Source organism: Haliotis rufescens, unplaced genomic scaffold (assembly GCF_023055435.1).
Source record: "Haliotis rufescens isolate VD_foot unplaced genomic scaffold, xgHalRufe1.0.p SCAF_7, whole genome shotgun sequence".
Lineage (NCBI taxonomy): Eukaryota > Metazoa > Mollusca > Gastropoda > Lepetellida > Haliotidae > Haliotis > Haliotis rufescens.
Window position 1 is genome coordinate 41,828,826 of NW_025964361.1, and position 18,789 is coordinate 41,847,614.

At 40.6% G+C, this 18,789-nt stretch overlaps 1 protein-coding gene across 1 annotated transcript; it reads right to left on the reverse strand.

Moving 5' to 3' along the window:
• Nucleotides 1-629: 629 nt before the first annotated feature.
• On the reverse strand, nt 630-8,610 carry LOC125376216 (mucin-5AC-like). Its single transcript, XM_048388172.1, has 6 exons — nt 8,571-8,610; nt 6,341-6,609; nt 5,551-5,936; nt 4,893-5,340; nt 4,263-4,526; nt 630-1,481 (listed from the first exon to the last, which is right to left on the reverse strand). Exons 1-6 carry the CDS (start codon nt 8,608-8,610, stop codon nt 630-632), a joined length of 2,259 nt encoding a protein of 752 aa, XP_048244129.1.
• Nucleotides 8,611-18,789: the final 10,179 nt, after the last annotated feature.

Genomic DNA, 18,789 nt, shown 5'->3' on the forward strand with positions numbered 1-18,789 from the left:
AGTCATTGAAAATGGTTCATGATCATAATAATTCTTCAATATGTTAAATAGGAATAGCTAACATGCAATAATAGTATCAAGGCTCTCCACCCACCTATCTCAGGCCTCTCCATGTCTTTCCATGTCTCTCCATGTCTTTCCATGTCTCTCCATGTCTTTCTGTCTCTCCATGTCTTTCTGTCTCTCCATATATTTCCATGTCTCTCTATGCCTCTCCACCCATATGTTTCCATGTCTCTCCATATATTTCCATGTCTCTCCATGTCTTTCTGTCTCTCTATATATTGCCATGTCTCTCTATGCCTCTCCACCCATATGTTTCCATGTCTCTCCATGTCTTTCCGTCTCTCCATATATTTCCATGTCTCTCTATGCCTCTCCACCCATATGTTTCCATGTCTGTCCATATATTTCCATGTCTCTCCATATATTTCCATGTCTCTCCATGTCTTTCTGTCTCTCCATATATTTCCATGTCTCTCCATGTCTTTCTGTCTCTCCATATATTTCCATGTCTCTCCATGTCTTTCTGTCTCTCCATATATTTCCATGTCTCTCTATGCCTCTCCATCCATATGTTTCCATGTCTCTCCATATGTTTCCATGTCTCTCCATGTCTTTCTGTCTCTCTATATATTTCCATGTCTCTCCATGTCTTTCTGTCTCTCCATATGTTTCCATGTCTCTCCATATATTTCCATGTCTCTCCATGTCTTTCTGTCTCTCCATATGTTTCCATGTCTCTCCATATATTTCCATGTCTCGCCATGTCTTTCTGTCTCTCCATATGTTTCCATGTCTCTCCATATATTTCCATGTCTCTCCATGTCTTTCTGTCTCTCCATATATTTCCATGTCTCTCCATATATTTCCATGTCTCTCCATGTCTTTCTGTCTCTCCATATATTTCCATGTCTCTCCATGTCTTTCTGTCTCTCCATATATTTCCATGTCTCTCTATGCCTCTCCACCCATATGTTTCCATGTCTCTCCATATGTTTCCATGTCTCTCCATGTCTTTCTGTCTCTCTATATATTTCCATGTCTCCATGTCTTTCTGTCTCTCCATATGTTTCCATGTCTCTCCATATATTTCCATGTCTCTCCATGTCTTTCTGTCTCTCCATATATTTCCATGTCTCTCCATATATTTCCATGTCTCTCCATGTCTTTCTGTCTCTCCATATATTTCCATGTCTCTCCATGTCTTTCTGTCTCTCCATATATTTCCATGTCTCTCTATGCCTCTTCACCCATATGTTTCCATGTCTCTCCATATGTTTCCATGTCTCTCCATGTCTTTCTGTCTCTCTATATATTTCCATGTCTCTCCATGTCTTTCTGTCTCTCCATATGTTTCCATGTCTCTCCATATATTTCCATGTCTCTCCATGCCTCTCCACCCATATATTTCCATGTCTCTCCATGTCTTTCTGTCTCTCCATATATTTCCATGTCTCTCTATGTCTCTTTATTATCTGCTGGAGCAAAGATATCAAGGTTCATAAAAACCATATGTACCCCAGGGTCATATCACGTCACGAGACAACAGGGGGCACGGGTGGCCCAGGTGTCTAAGGCGCCGCGATTCACTGTGCAGAGTTGCGTCCCTTGGGCACGCCAGAAACCTATGATTATGGGTTCGAATCCAGGTTCGCCCTGATTATGTTTCTAGGTTTGTCAGCACCATACCCGTGCTGGTGGGTTTCACCGCAGTGGTAAACGTCCGAGACCTGCATCACTTGGGGCTTTCCTCCCACATTAAGCTGACACGCCGCGATATAACTGTAATACTGTTAAAAGCGGCGTTAAATCCAACTCACTCACTCCCTAGTACAATCAAACCGACGTCATAAAGCTGGACTATACTGAGTGCAGCGTTAAACACAAAACAATTTTAAAAAATATAATGGTGTGAAGACATGACACTTTTTTATGGATAGCAACTTCTATTGTTCTTTGTCACAACGTTTCAGAGCTACTTCTTGCTCCTTCATCAGGTGACTTATAGAGCTGATATACGCATGGGCATATCCACGACACGCCGCGATATAACTGGAATACTGTTAAAAGCGGCATTAAACCCAACTTACTCACTCACTCACTCACTCACTCACTCACTCACTCACTCGCTCACTCACTCACTCACTCACTCACTCACTCACTCGCTAGACAACAGTGTATTGTTTCCGTCATCTGGACGGCATTGTTGACGTCATTTGAATCTTATTGTGACGTGAGGTTGGAATGACTTCACACTAGAAACGATGTCATAGCTGCACATTGTTGATGTCTTTCAACAAATTGTGGTTCAGCTGCTGTCCTTATAGGTTAACAACAAAATTTGACTCTGTATGTCGACATCTTCTTTGGTAATAAATATAATATTATATTTGTGTTCATGTCATACTATGTTTATGACACTCCTGCCTAAATACCGGTATTGTACTGGAATTTAGACACTTGTGTCGTAAACAAAGTATGACATGAACACTCATATAATATTCTCTTATATGTCTCTCCATGCATCTCCACCCATATCTTTCTATGCCTTGCCATGTCTTTCAATGTCCTCTCCCACGGCTGTGAATTGGTCCCCAGCAACCCTTGCTTATCACAAAAAGATCCTGGTTAGAATAGGTCTTCAGCAACACATGCTTGTCGTAAGAGGCAACTAACAGGATCGGGTGTTCAGGCTCGCTGACTTGGATGATGCATGTCATCGTATCCCAATTACGGGAATTGATGCTCATGATGTCAATCACTGGATTGTCTTGCCCAGACTCGATTATTTACAGACCACCATCATTTAACCTGAATGTTGTGCGACGTTCAAATCAATCAAACAAACAAACAAACAAACACTCCCCTATTTGTATGTAATTTCACTTAGTTCAGTTGTTTTTACATTCTAATCATACGTGTGACTAAGTTTGTATACAGCTTGTTAAAAAAGGAGATACGCTTATTTATTTGTGATTAATTGCAACTGTCACCATATTGGTTGTGATAGGGGATATTTGAAAGTGGGCACTGCCCACACCTTTTCATGTTCAGCATTTGCCCCTGCTTCTTCAGATTCCCCAAGAGATGCTGTTGTAATGGAAGGAATCAAGCATCCAGAATTGGTACTTTTACAGCAACCTCAGTGATATTTTTCATGACCTACCAGCAGTTCACTTTGACCAGATACAGCGTTGAAAGGATACAAGTTATGTCTATTGTATCTGCTAGTTTTGGGGTCATGTTAGTCCTGCACCATGACCGTGGAATATATTTATTTTATGAAAAAATAATAATCTAGAAATGCATACAAAAACAAGTCTAGCCAGCTCAAGCTAGCTCTATTCCACATTCAGCATAGGGATTTTCTTTTTCTTTTTAGAGTCAAGAAGGATATTGTGTAATATAAGATTTCAGAGACTAAATGTTAGTCTAGGGTCATGTGAGTCACGGTAATGAACACTGTAATCCTGGAAGTATAATAAAAGAGCATGCTGTCAGTAAAAAAAAAGTTAATTTAGAAACCTTTGGGAATCATAGCATTTATTAATTTTGACCATTTTGTTAAAATTCATTTCACATTGAAAATGTGTCAAATTCTATTGTCAAGCTGCCACATTTAATTAATTCTGAGTAAATTTTTTAAGTATTGTTCCGACTTGTAGTGGCAGCCAGGAGTCATTAACTCATTGCCAGTTTGGTTTAGTAATACACTGGAAATATTACTTTTTCCGCAGCCCTCTATTTCGAAAAAAGCTTGGACTGTGAGAAGATAATGTGTGAAAACGACAAGGGTCAAAGTTTAATAGTGATCCGGCCAAAGTCAGACTGAAATATTGTGAACCAGACCTTTTACATCAAACATGGCTGATAAAATATTGGAGATTTCAAGATAAAGTACAGAGTTTGTATAAGGAAGGCAAATCGTGAGAAGACGAGTGAAATGTTATTAGTTTTCAGTGTCCATGGGGTGATTGCACATTATTCAGTATCAGGCCCAGCTAAGGCAGATATTTAGGACGTAACAGGGATGATGAGAGATAATGTTTAAGAACGTTGCTAACGCAATGCGAAGGAAACAAATTGGTTATGTTGAGTCAACATTGTAATTATCAGCATAGGGCATCTATTCAGCAATCTGGAGAAAATTGCTTTAGATGGAATTGAATATGGCATGTTGGTGTTGTATGTGCATGACATGCATGGACTTGGGAAGTCAGGTCGGCATCAAGTATTGACATAGAGCATGCTTGGCTTACTAGGTGGCTTGGTGGTAGTGTGGCGGTCTTGTTGACTGGTGTATTGGTGGTGGTCCTGTTGGTAGTGTGGCGGTCTTGTTGACTGGTGGTCTTATTGATTGGTGTGTTGGTGGTCTTGTTGATTGGTGTGTTGTTGGGTGTCTTGTTGACTGTTGTGTTGGTGGTCTTGTTGACTGGTGTGGTTTTGGTTGTCTTGTTGACTGGTATGTTGGTGGCCTTGTTGACTGGTGGTCTTATTGATTGGTGTGTTGGTGGTCTTGTTGACTGGTGTGTTGTTGGGTGTCTTGTTGACTGTTGTGTTGGTGGTCTTGTTGACTGGTGTGGTTTTGGTGGTCTTGTTGACTGGTATGTTGGTGGTCTTGTTGACTGGTCGTCTTATTGATTGGTGTGTTGGTGGTCTTGTTGACTGGTGTGTTGTTGGGTGTCTTGTTGACTGTTGTGTTGGTGGTCTTGTTGACTGGTGTGGTTTTGGTGGTCTTCTTGACTGGTTTGTTGGTGGTCTGGTTGATTGTTGTGTTGGTGGTGGTCTTGTTGACAGGTATGTTGGTGGTCTTGTTGACTGGTGGTCTTATTGATTGGTGTGTTGGTGGTGGTCTTGTTGACTGGTGTGTTGTTGGTGGTCTTGTTGACTGGTGTGTTGGTGGTGGTCTTGTTGACTAGTTTGTTGGTGGTGGTCTTGTTGACTGGTGTGTTGGTGGTGGTCTTGTTGACTGGTGTGTTGGTGGTCTTGTTGACTGTTGTGTTGGTGGTCTTGTTGGCTGGTGTGTTGGTGGTGGTCTTGTTGACTGGTGAGTTGGTGGTGGTCTTGTTGACTGGTGTGTTGTTGGTGGTCTTGTTGACTGGTGTGTTGGTGGTGGTCTTGTTTACTGGTGTGTTGTTGGTGGTCTTGTTGACTGGTGTGTTGTTGGTGGTCTTGTTGACTGGTGCATTGGTGGTCTTGTTGACTGGTGTGTTGTTGGTGATCTTGTTGACTGGTGTGTTGGTGGTGGTCTTGTTGACTGGTGTGTTGGTGGTGGTCTTGATGACTGGTGTGTTGAAGTGATCCTGTTGACTGGTGTGTTGTTGGTGGTCTTGTTGACTGGTGTGTTGGTGGTGGTCTTGTTGACTGGTGTGTTGTTGGTGGTCTTGTTGACTGTTGTGTTGGTGGTCTTGTTGACTGGTGTGTTGGTGGTTGTCTTATAGATTGGTGTGTTGGTGATGGTCTTGTTGACTGGTGTGTTGTTGGTGGTCTTGTTGACTGGTGTGTTGGTGGTGGCTTGATGACTGTTGTGTTGGTGGTCTTGTTGACTGTTGTGTTGGTGGTGGTCTTGTTGACTGGTGTGTTGTTGGTGGTCTTGTTGACTGGTCTGTTGTGGTGGTCCTGTTGACTGGTGTGTTGTTGGTGGTCTTGTTGACTGGTGTGTTGGTGGTGGTCTTGTTGACTGGTGTGTTGGTGATGGTCTTGTTGACTGATGTGTTGTTGGTGGTCTTGTTGACTGGTGTGTTGTTGGTGGTCTTGTTGACTGGTGTGTTGGTGGTCTTGTTGACTGGTGCATTGGTGGTCTTGTTGACTGGTGTGTTGTTGGTGATCTTGTTGACTGGTGTGTTGTTGGTGGTCTTGTTGACTGGTGTGTTGGTGGTGGTCTTGTTGACTGGTGCTATGGTGGTCTTGTTGACTGGTGTGTTGGTGGTGGTCTTGTTGACTGGTGTGTTGGTGGTCTTGTTGACTGTTGTGTTGGTGGTGGTCTTGTTGACTGGTGAGTTGGTGGTCTTGTTGACTGTTGTGTTGGTGGTCTTGTTGACTGGTGTGTTATTGGTGGTCTTGTTGACTGGTGTGTTGGTGGTCTTGTTGACTGTTGTGTTGGTGGTCTTGTTGACTGGTGTGTTGGTGGAACTGTTGACTTGTGTGTTGTGGTGGTCTTATTGATTGGTGTGTTGGTGGTCTTGTTGACTGGTGTGTTGGTGGTGGTCTTGTTGACTGTTGTGTTGGTGGTCTTGTTGACTGGTGTGTTGGTGGTCTTGTTGACTGGTGTGTTGGTTGTCTTGTTGACTGTTGTGTTGGTGGTCTTGTTGACTGGTGTGTTGGTGGTCTTGTTGACTGGTGTGTTGGTGGTGGTCTTGTTGACTGGTGTGTTGGTGGTCTTGTTGACTGTTGTGTTGGTGGTCTTGTTGACTGTTGTGTTGTCGGTGGTCTTGTTGACTGGTGTGTTGGTGGTCTTGTTGACTGGTGCATTGGTGGTCTTGTTGACTGGTGTGTTGGTGGTCTTGTTGACTGGTGTGTTGGTGGTCTTGTTGACTGGTGTGTTGGTGGTCTTGTTGACTGTTGTGTTGGTGGTCTTGTTGACTGGTGTGTTGGTGGTCTTGTTGACTGGTGTAAAACAATATTCTCTCAGTCACCTCTTGTACTTCTTGTCAGATCCTTCTTCTCTTTCCTTCACTTGTTACTGATAACCCCCTCCATCTTTAATTACTCCTCCACTCGTTTCTTTTCCCCCTTCTCCAACTGTCCTCCCTTTTCAACATCTCTCTTTCCACTTCTTTCTCATTTAATGGTCCAGTATATCAGCTCCTATGGTTACAAATATCACTTTGTCATTTCTAGCGCTGTAGCTTTGAAAGTTTCATGCAAGAACATAATGTCACTATTAGTTCAACAATTTAAAAGGATTCATTGATTTGTTTTGTTGCTGTCAGGATTCAGTTTCACTGCTATTGACGACATCAAACGCTGCAATATATTTGTCTTGTATCCTTTAACCTTTGACAGCTAAGAGACAAATTTCATTTTGTAAAAGGCAAGCCTTTTTAGGGATAGTGCATGAATTGGTTGGATTCAATTAAAATAGAAAAAGTGTATTCAAGTTGTGTATTTAAAGATATTGAAGCTTTGATATAAAACTGTGATGAATCTGAATCAAACACTACAATGTTGATCTGAAAGAATAAATGTTACAAATTGAACTTCTCGTTGATTGACAAGTAGAAATGTACACCAAAGTCATTGATCAGACAGCGACCAAGTAGCCAGGCGTGGAGCAACTTGCTAAATACTGGGTGGTGTTGCTTTAACAAGATTATGACCATTCGGAAATCAGATCTAGGGGGATCCATTGATTGATTGACAGGGGAATTGTTAGAGTGACTTGATGGTTGGAATGGTCAGATAGCCAGACAAAATGTTTACAACGCTTTGTTTTTCAAATTAGGGAAACTATACTCGTGGCTTTTCTTGGCAGAGAGACAGACTTACGATACTGGAATTGATCTTATTTGAGTTTCGTGTTTGATTGGGGACCTTAGACCTCCAAAGAGGACTCTTAAATTTTTGGAAATTATGCAAGTAAGATGTTTGCGCTCTTAAGAAATGACAGAAAAAAATGATGGTTGAATGGACTTTGTGACCTTCAATGAGTTCCTTCTCTACCTTTTTGTTGGTTTATTGAATGTTCTCATTACTGAGATGTGATAGAAATGGATAATCCATGTTGTTTTAGATACTGACACAAATATTTCTAATACCAACAGCATCAGTTCTCGGACTTGATATCCTACTGGAGGATGTGCATATACTGCGTTCTAGGGGTCTCGAAATAGAAGACATTGCAGGTAGGTGCGATAATATTTCTTATTAAGTTTCTGTTTTTGACCTTGAAAGGATTCTGTAACAGAAAAGGTCCCCAGTACCTCATGCTTGTGATAATAGCTGACTAAAATGAGGATGAGGTTATTGCGTTCCGTGACATGACTGGTTTTGTGTTTTTGTTCTCCGATGGCGTGGATCATTACTCCTTCTTTCAATCATTGGTTTGCCTGAGCCAGATTTGATTACCTACAGGCGGGCATGAAGTAGCTGCAATGTCACTGAGTGCAGCACAACACAACATCCACTCACTCACTCTTCTGGATTTCAAACCAGTAATACTGTGTACCTGTGAAGATCCAGGTTAGAATAGGTCTTCAGCAACCCATGTCCTTTAGACATTATAGTAGAACACATTTTTACATACAATATAATAAGATATAAGGGAAGGGTGCTGATTTGTACAGTCAGTCACCAACTTCTAGCAACAACACAGAGACCTGCCAATAATCTGATTGGCTAATTATGTGTGTCATGTGACCTCAAGGACGATCTCATGGTATCTCAGTGGGCTAACACTATATATAAATCGGCATCAGTCCAGACTAGTACAAGCACCCCCCCCCCCCCCCCCTACACACACACACACACACACACACACACACACACACACACACACACAAGTGCATGCACATCACTATATAAGTGCAATAATCTTGGGCGCGACGTTAAACCCAATTTCACCTAACCTCTGCTTGGTTTGAACGTCAAACCCCTGCTGCCTAACATCTTGCTTCTCTCAGTATTTAACTAAAATTTAGAAAAATTAAAGGAATATAATTGGTTGTTGATACACAATGGGGTGTGCCCTACGGTTAATGAATGGCTAGACAGAGGGGAATACGTAATCCTGTTGGACTGGCACACTTATGACAGTCGTAGTGCAGGGGTTGTTTTGTGGAATGTGGCTGAACCAAAACTTGGTTGCCTGGGGTAAATAACAGTTTATGAAGCTGAAGTTGAGTAGCAATGTTTGAATACCAAGATCTTCCTGCCACAAAACTATCTTAGCGGTATGACTGTAATGGAACTCCGTCATGAAGTTTTAACACAGCTTGACGGTTGTCATGAGCGGAAGACATGACTTTGTAGAACGGACGACGACACACAAGCTGGTGCTGTCTCAGGGATCTCAGGAAGTGGAGATTAAATATTCATGGAGTTACACAACTTCAGCTCCCCATGCAGGCATCATGCCTCCCAGCTGATCTCATCCCACATCAGAACACTTCCTTCTGTACTGTGCAGGTATGTGCAGGAATTGCTGGTGTTGAAGGAAAACCAGGCTCCAGCCAGTTGCCAACTTGAGCTAGTTTGGTTCAAGTTATTTTAAAAAATCACTGTTTTTCTGCCTGTTAAATCAAAATTTATGATTGCCTGGGAGATCAATCTAGCAGTTGATGAGTACCTATATCTTGATAAATGACATTAATTACAATGTCTTGACCTGTACAAGATGGACACCAGACCGTGGAGCATTGTACCCTTTAGTCAGTCACTCTGGGTGGAATGTGTCATGATCTCTGTCTTGGCCTGTACAAGATGGACACCAGACTGTGGAGCGTTGTACCCTTTAGTCAGTCACACTGTGTAGAATATGTCATGATCTTCGACTTGGCCTGTACAAGAGGGACACCAGACCGTGGAGCGTTGTACCCTTTAGTCAGTCACTCTGGGTGGAATGTGTCATGATCTTTGTCTTGGCCTGTACAAGATGGACACCAGACTGTGGAGCGTTGTACCCTTTAGTCAGTCACACTGGGTAGAATATGTCATGATCTTCGACTTGGCCTGTACAAGAGGGACACCAGACCGTGGAGCGTTGTACCCTTTAGTCAGTCACACTGGGTGTAATATGTCATGAGCTTTGTCTTGGCCTGAACTAGACGGACACCAGACCATGGAGCATTGTACCCCAAAGTCAGTCACACTGGGTAGAATATGTCATGATCTTTGTCTTGAGTCAGTGAGCTAGATGAACACCAGAGAATTGTACCCCTTTATAAACCAGTGTCACTGTATAGAATATGTCATGATCTTCGTCTTGGCCGGAAATAGATGGACATGAGAACCCCTTTAGTCAGTCATGCACTCTTGGTGGAATATGTCAGGATTTTTGTCTTGGCCTTTACGGGTCTGTCAGGTAGCCCAGTCTTGCCGAAGACCTGGGTTTGATTCCCGACATGGGTACAATGTGTAAAACCCATTTCTGGTGTACCCTGCCCTAATATTGCTGGAATATTGCTAAAAGTCGCTAAAAACATACTCATTCACTCACTCACCTGGCCTGTACAAAATGAACACCAGACTGTGGAGCATTGTACTCCTTTAATAGTCAGTCACATTGTGTAGAATATATCATGATCTTTGTCTTGGCTTGTACAAGATGGACACCAGACCGTAGAGCATTGCACTCCTTTAACAGCCAGTCACATTGTGTAGAATATGTCATGATCTTTGTCTTGGCCTGTACAAGATGGACACCAGACTGTGGAGCATTGTATTCCTTTAACAGCCAGTCACATTGTGTAGAATATGTCATAATCTTTGTCTTGGCCTGTACAAGATGGACACCAGACCGTGGAGCATTGCGCTCCTTCAATAGCCAGTCACAGTAATTGTGTAGAATATGTCATGATCTTTGTCTTGGCCTGTACAAGAGGGACACCAGACTGTGGAGCATTGTACTCCTTTAATAGTCAGTCACATTGTGTAGAATATGTCATGATCTTTGTCTTGGCCTGTACAAGAGGGACACCAGACTGTGGAGCATTGAACTCATTTAATAGTCAGTCACATTGTGTAGAATATGTCATGATCTTTGTCTTGGCTTGTACAAGATGGACACCAGACCGTGGAGCATTGTACTCCTTTAATAGTCAGTCACATTGTGTAGAATATGTCATGATCTTTGTCTTGGCCTGTACAAGATGGACACCAGACTGTGGAGCATTGTACTCCTTTAATAGTCAGTCACATTGTGTAGAATATGTCATGATCTTTGTCTTGGCCTGTACAAGATGGACACCAGACTGTGGAGCATTGTACTCCTTTAATAGTCAGTCACATTGTGTAGAATATGTCATGATCTTTGTCTTGGCCTGTACAAGAGGGACACCAGACTGTGGAGCATTGAACTCATTTAATAGTCAGTCACATTGTGTAGAATATGTCATGATCTTTGTCTTGGCTTGTACAAGATGGACACTAGACCATGGAGCATTGTACTCCTTTAATAGTCAGTCACATTGTGTAGAATATGTCATGATCTTTGTCTTGGCCTGTACAAGATGGACACCAGACCGTGGAGCATTGTACTCCTTTAATAGTCAGTCACATTGTGTAGAATATGTCATGATCTTTGTCTTGGCCTGTACAAGATGGACACCAGACTGTGGAGCATTGTACTCCTTTAATAGTCAGTCACAGTAATTGTGTAGAATATGTCATGATCTTTGTCTTGGCCTGTACAAGAGGGACACCAGACTGTGGAGCATTGAACTCATTTAATAGTCAGTCACATTGTGTAGAATATGTCATGATCTTTGTCTTGGCTTGTACAAGATGGACACCAGACCGTGGAGCATTGTACTCCTTTAATAGTCAGTCACATTGTGTAGAATATGTCATGATCTTTGTCTTGGCCTGTACAAGATGGACACCAGACTGTGGAGCATTGTACTCCTTTAATAGCCAGTCACATTGTGTAGAATATGTCATGATCTTTGTCTTGGCCTGTACAAGATGGACACCAGACCGTGGAGCATTGTACTCCTTTAATAGCAAGTCACATTGTGTAGAATATGTCATGATCTTTGTCTCTTTCCCAAAAACAAGACTCCCTCAGGTTGGATAATCTTGTTTTCTCAGAATTTGCTCTATACAAATGTTTTCGACAAACAATCGGGTCAACACAAGTGTATCGCTGTTGAAAACATTGCCTTTTAGAATTATATCAAATTCTTGATTCAATCAGCAAGGTCAAGAATCATAGATTTTATTTGAAGCGCTGATGTAATCCAGAGCTTGAACAATAGGATATAAAGTAGATAAACTCAAAATAAGGTCAATGGTGTCATGTTTTGTTAGAAAAATCAATACTTTATACTTGATCTCACATGGAACTTGGGTTATCATTTTGGAGGCAAATGTTGGACTTCTTATGCAAAAGAAATACCAGTAATTTCGTTTACTCATTCCTAGTATTGTGATTTTTTTTAGTTATTAAGGGTCAGTTCCATCAATATTTCTTCAGAGGTCTCCAAGAAGGGTTCAGTGCTTGGGAGTATGGTAGCGTCAGTACAGATACATCATGAACATGTCCAAATGAAATTATTAAAATGGGTTCCAAACATCCATCGTTCTTACAGATTTTACCAAATTGGCTCAGGCATATATGATGGTGTGTGTTGAATATTGAATAAAGCGTCTAACATGGCAGGTGCTATTTAAACATAGATGTTGTTTTTGTTGAGAATGGAGAGATTTTTAACATTGTTTTGATAAAGACTTGCATCTGCAGACTATGTTTGGAGTGGTATCAGCTGTAAAGGCTTTTAAGATATATGTTCCACAATCAAATTTTCACAATTTCATGCATTAATAAATCAGTGTTATTTAACCTCTAAATATTTGGTTCCTTTTGTTCTTAAAACATATTTTGGTTATGCAATTTGAAAACATTTGTCTAACATTTTCCTGTCTCGGTTTTGTATTTCTGTTAAACATTATGAAGGAGCAATTCTATTAGGCCATGTTGACTATTGATGAATGAGTGAGTGAATTGGGTTTAACACAACTTTTAATGACAGTGTAAGTTCTATCAGCATATGCCAGCTTAAAGTTGGATGAATCCCCAGTATGATGCAGCTGGTCTTCGATGAAACCCACCAGCACAGGTTTAGTGCAAGTGTTGTCAATGGGACAAAGCTGGATGACCAGCAGATCCTGTTAGCTAAGGGATGCAACTCTGCTTTACTTATGGAGGTTCCAACTTGCTGGCTTCAGAGGGGTGGTTGGGTAGCCTAGTGGTTAAAGTGTTTGCTCGTCATGCCGAAGAACCCCTGGTTCGATTCCCAACATGGGTACAAAGTGTGAAGCCCATTTCTCACTCACTCACTCACTCACTCACTCACTCACTCACTCACTCACTCACTCACTCACTCACTCACTCACTCACTCACTCACTCACTCACTCACTCACTCACTCACCTACCCACTCACTCACTCACTATGTACTAGGGTCTCACATCACTTCAAGTAATATTCCAGCCATATTACCATAAATACCTTCACACATTTCCCATATTGAAATCAAACCCACTTCTTCTGTGACAAGCAAACACTTTAACCACTAAACTACCCTCCCTTCCCCTAAGACTTGATTGTTCACGGTACCATATATAAGACCTTCAACCTTTCAGCTTGAAATTAATGAATTATTATCTTTTCTTAATGCTAACAGCTTGGTTATGACAGACTACAAACACAGGCCTTGTCCTGGATAGTGTAAGCAGTGTCTTCCTGACACTCCTGTAGACACATCTCGTCAATTCCACCATCAGTAATCAGCAATGCACCTGGGACAAGGCTTAATGTTATGTATATGTCCAATCATAACATCATTAGCAAGGTTTAGTAGCCACATGGCCTTGACAAAAAGCGTTAATCAGCGTCTTGAAAACAGCTCCTATAGCTATAAGGGCTTCTACGTTGTTATGACATCACTTTGATATTTTTGGTGGGAGTCGACTAGATCGTTTAGCTTGGAGCTTTTCTTGAAATTATCGGCTATGTCATTATTAGATGTTATACATTTCAAGCACCAGAGATCACAGGATGTTGATTGCTCATTGTGAATAGTGTCTTAGATGTGTAGATTTCATGCATTGTAAAGATCAATACGAATATTTTGTCTTCTGGTACTGGATACTGTTGTCAAACTGAAAAGCAAATGATATTTTGAAAATGACTGTGAAATGATTTTCCATACTTTTTATTGTCATGCATTGACAATTCTTATTTATTTCTTAGTATTCATTATTTACTGATTTTGAAATGTATATTATCATAGATATAAAGTTTATTGATAATTAAAGTTAGACAAAAAGCTTTTAGTTTTTGACTGAAATAAACTCAAATGTATTTGAATGTTTATTATCAAGAAACTGTTGAATTTAATATTTGGTAATTTAGTAAAATGTCAGAACTGTAGGTGGTCCAGTGGTTAAAGTGCTTACTGGTCACACCGAACATGTGAGTTTGATTCTTCACCTGGTACACTGTGTGCAGCCATTTTGTGTTGTTCTCTGATGTGTTTTAGTGAGATTAGTGCTATAAGTCATGTTAAATCTCACTTTCATATACTTAAACTTGGATGAATATATTAAATTTAAGTGGGTATATGATTTGAGATTTTAAACAAAACTATTTTCACCAGAAATTTGATCTGTAAGTTCTACAGATTGAATTATTAGATCCCAATATTTCTCAAACATCATCATCTTCTGTGTGTCGATTGTATAAGTCATATATAGTGTATTCCCATACATTTCTGTCTTTTAGAAAAGTTGCTTTGAAACATGAATATTTCCAAATGTAGCTTTTGTTTCAAATAAGGAGTCATAGGATGAATAGTACATAAGATTGCGAATTAACTTTATGAATTTATCAAATAAAGTACTACTTTCTTCAGACATTGCTAAATATCTCTTTGATCTTGTCAATTTCTTAATATGATATTCCTAATCGTGTGAAGTATTCATATATGATAAGTCCTCAATCCAATTCTTCTGCCTGGTTTCCTTCCACCAATCCCTTTAGGTGGCCATGACACGCCAAGTCCTGTCACATTCCGTTTTCAACATCTTTCAACATCTCCATGAGTAGCCAGTGAAAATTAACCTAAGCTCTTGTATCACCTAATCATGTAACTGCTAAATAATAAATCGTGGCAAGGTCACCTGGGTCAAGATCAATCCATTTTGAGCATGTCCAGTTACTTCTGAGGTGAAGGTCAGACTGGACACTTGAGTCTGATGAGACTAAACGGGTCATTGCAGATCTATGACAGTGCTATTGATTGACCAGCCACTGGACACTAGCTTGTTTCCTCTTGAGGAATGTAAAGGATCCTCTACTGGATCATTATTGGCATGAAATAAATCAAGTTTGTTCAAAATTTGGTGCAACTCAACCTTTCTTCAAATGATGGTCACAAGATTAATACTTTTTGTAGACCATACATGGTACTTGTATATTCCAACAAACTTTCATCTGATTATTCCAGATCCAATACAAAAAATGAGGTTTGTTGAAACATCTGCTTTGTAATTGAATCAGCATCTTTTTTGTTAAAACTCCCAAGGTTGGTGTGGGGTAGCCTTGAGGTTAAAGTGTTAGTTCATCATGCCAAAAAGCTGAGTTTCATTCCTGACATGGGTGCAATGTGTGAAGCCCATTTCTGGTGTCCCCTTCCATGATATAGCTTGAATTTTGCTAAAAGGAGCGTAAAACAATACTTACTCACTCAAAGCCCAAAATTTGATGCAATATTTTATCACTATTTAATCAATGTTTTTCACAGCAGCAAAAAGGTGGTCGGGTAGCCGTGGTTAAAGCATTCGCTCGTCACGCCGAAGATCCGGGTAAAAAAGAATCGATTCCCAACATGGATACAATGTGTGAAGCCCATTTCTGGTGTGATATTGCTGGTATATTGCTAAAAGAGGCATAAAACCATATTCATTCACTCACTCACAGCAGCAAAATGTCCCCAGTGTATTAATCTAAAATTGGTAGTGTATGGTCACAATGAAAGGTGAGTATGGACAGTACATGTATTATTGACCACAAAGGAAGACCAACCTTGACTTTGACCTCTGCACTGCTAATGTGTCTTGAAACACAACATCACTGTTAGCCTCCTGTCCAGGCTCAATCACTGACAAAGAGGTGCAATGAGCTTTATGTTGTAAAAAGGGATAGAGATTATTTTTGGCTCATGCACATACAGTGTGGAGTCTACAAATTTAGAATTTTGAAATGCTTTTCTCTTCGAGTTGGACAGAGATAAGAAATCAAGACATTTGTGAAATTGTGACGTCGGACCTTTAAAATTTCATTTGTGTACTGATGAAGACTACATGACTCAGCCATCGATGCAATCAGTTTCTTTCCGGTTCCAAAAAACACCATGAGCAAATATGTAATTTCTTACAACTGAATCCACTCACTGCAGACACTACAATGGCAGACTTCTTTATCTTGTTCCTTTCTCTGCCTTCGTCATTTTTTCTTGTTTAATTTTAGGAATTTGCATGACACAATGTCGGTATACTTTCCTGTAAGCTTCTATTTGTTGCCATGACTCTGTCAGGTGATTTTGATTGGTTGAAGCCGATGGCAATTCTCTCAATCGACTATGTCCCCTTTGACATTTTCTCAGCATCTCAGTATATCGTCAAATAGTGCTAAAAATCTCGAATTTTCTTTGAGTGAAAAAAAATATCTGAATGTGTTTTTGTTATTATCCCCAAAGGTGTCCAGTATATATATATGTACTGAATGTTGATTTTTAAAGTTTGCTGATGGTGAATAGCTCCTGTATGATGAGTGAGTTCAGTTTAAAGCAGCTTTGAACAGAATTTCAGTTATATCATAGATTGTCCACTTGATGTGCATCTTGGTATGACATAATCATGAGTATTGCATTGGTGTTTTGGTTTGTTTTGTTTTGTTCGCTTGTTTGATGTTGTTTTACGCTGCACTCAGCAATATTCCAGCTATATGATGGCGGTCTGTAAATAATCGAGTCTGGACCAGACAATCCAGTGATTGATATCATGAGCATCGATCCACGCAATTGGGATAGGATGACATGCATCAACCAAGCCTGACCACCCGATCCCATTAGTCCCCTCTAACGCCAAGCATAGTTGCCTTTTACGGCAGAGCATGGGTTGCTGAAGACCTAATCTACGCCGGATCTTCACGAGTCGATTTGTTGGTAGCAGGGTGATACTGCAGGCCACACAAAGTACCTCTCACTTATTTTTTTATACCAATAGTATTGTACCATTAGTGGTGTGGAACTGATGGACAATATCTGTCAGTGGAACAGCCAATTGGTTCATCATGCCGAGGATCCATGTTTGATTCTCCACATGGTTACAATGTTTGGAACATGTTCTTGATATATTGATATGTTCCTGCAATGGAGTTACAAGATATGAAAAACATTATATAAATAATGAAACCAGGACAGTGCTCACACTAAAGTGTCCAACTATATCCTACTAACTATATATATGTCTTTGAAAGGCATTTAGAAGTGGTACCCATGCATACTATCAGGACTAATTACTGTAAAGTGTTGGCTTCCATTGTCTATTGCTAATTGCCTATCAGCGCCAATTATCTGTTGGCTTCCCTTGTTAAGTTTCCACCTTTTGTTATCTTATTACTTTTGTTGTTCTTACATGTACATTTATGCTCTCTGCCTCAGATCATCCATTCACCTGATGAAGGAGTAAGCATATACTCCGAAATGTTGTGTTCTTCATAATAAAGAAGTTGACATCCATAAATTTTCTTCCTTAGACATATCCTTTCCAAAAGCAGTTTTAATGTCTTTGTGTTTTTCATCCTTCTATCTGCGATGAGTTCATGAACACCCAGTGACGACACCAGGTGTTCCAATGATGAGTGTAATACCAGTTGAACCAGTAATGCAAAACGGTTGCAATCACTCTACAGTTGACCTTGCCCTTAATGGATTGCCCCAGGAATGCATGAAAGGTAACATCCCCGTTTACAGATTGTGCCAATAATAATGAACGCTGCAGTCACAATTTCAAGGTGTAGCAAGTCTTTGGATAAAATTTAAGTGATTCTTTAAACTGTCTATAGATTCCTTAATTTTTGGTATCAGAGGACTGGGTTTCAAACGACACAGCCTCCTATAATGAATCAGATGCTTGTCCAAATGCTCTGTTGTCCATATTTGTTCCAGAGGGTGGTCGGGTAGCCTAGTGGTTAAAGCATTCGCTCGTCACGCCGAACACCTGGGTTTGATTCCCGACATCGGTACAATATGTGAAGCCCATTTCTGGTGTCCCCCGCCATGATATTGCTTGTATATTGCTAAAAGCGGCGTAAAACCATACCCACTCACTATTTGTTCCAGACCAATTTATTTGTCCTTGTTTTTCGGGGAGGGCTTATCCCAAATTTTGTGTTTTGTTTTCATATATGACCTGCATCACTTTGTGATTATCAAATTTTGCTCGCCAGCCATCATCTTCCCGAGGCAGGGGAGTTAAATGACTATGAAAGTCCAATTTCCACCCTTGCCATACTAAGCTGGTATTCTTGGGCTCGATCGTAGCGTCACCAGTAGCTATTTTGAGTTATGTCCCTTCTATGTCCCTCCTTTTGACCAATCAGGTTCCACCTCCCATATCACTTGCATTTGCTTCAAATAAAATGGTGTCACACTGTGTAGACGATCTGATCGATAATCAAGATCTATTTTGTAATAAAACGGGTCTTACTTTGCGAAGTGCATCATACCACGTGAGCACCTTGATTAAAAACATGATTTGGAATATATCTGTGAACGCTAAGTTGTCGGTACACATGCTTTGCAAATTCTGCAATCGTCCGAAAACTGCACGGGCGATGTTGATTTCGTTACACGATTTTGATTGGACTCTGCATAGACTCATTAGTCCAGGCAAAATATGACTCCATAATTGCAGCCTAGTTCGGCAAGGGTTCAAACTGGACTTTATAGTCAGTTCGCTCCCTTGCCTCAGGAAGATCACCAGGCATGAATGGACTGAAACAACAGAATTCAGGCAAAGTGATGTGTCTCACTGTTAAACGTATCAAGCACCTGAACTATAC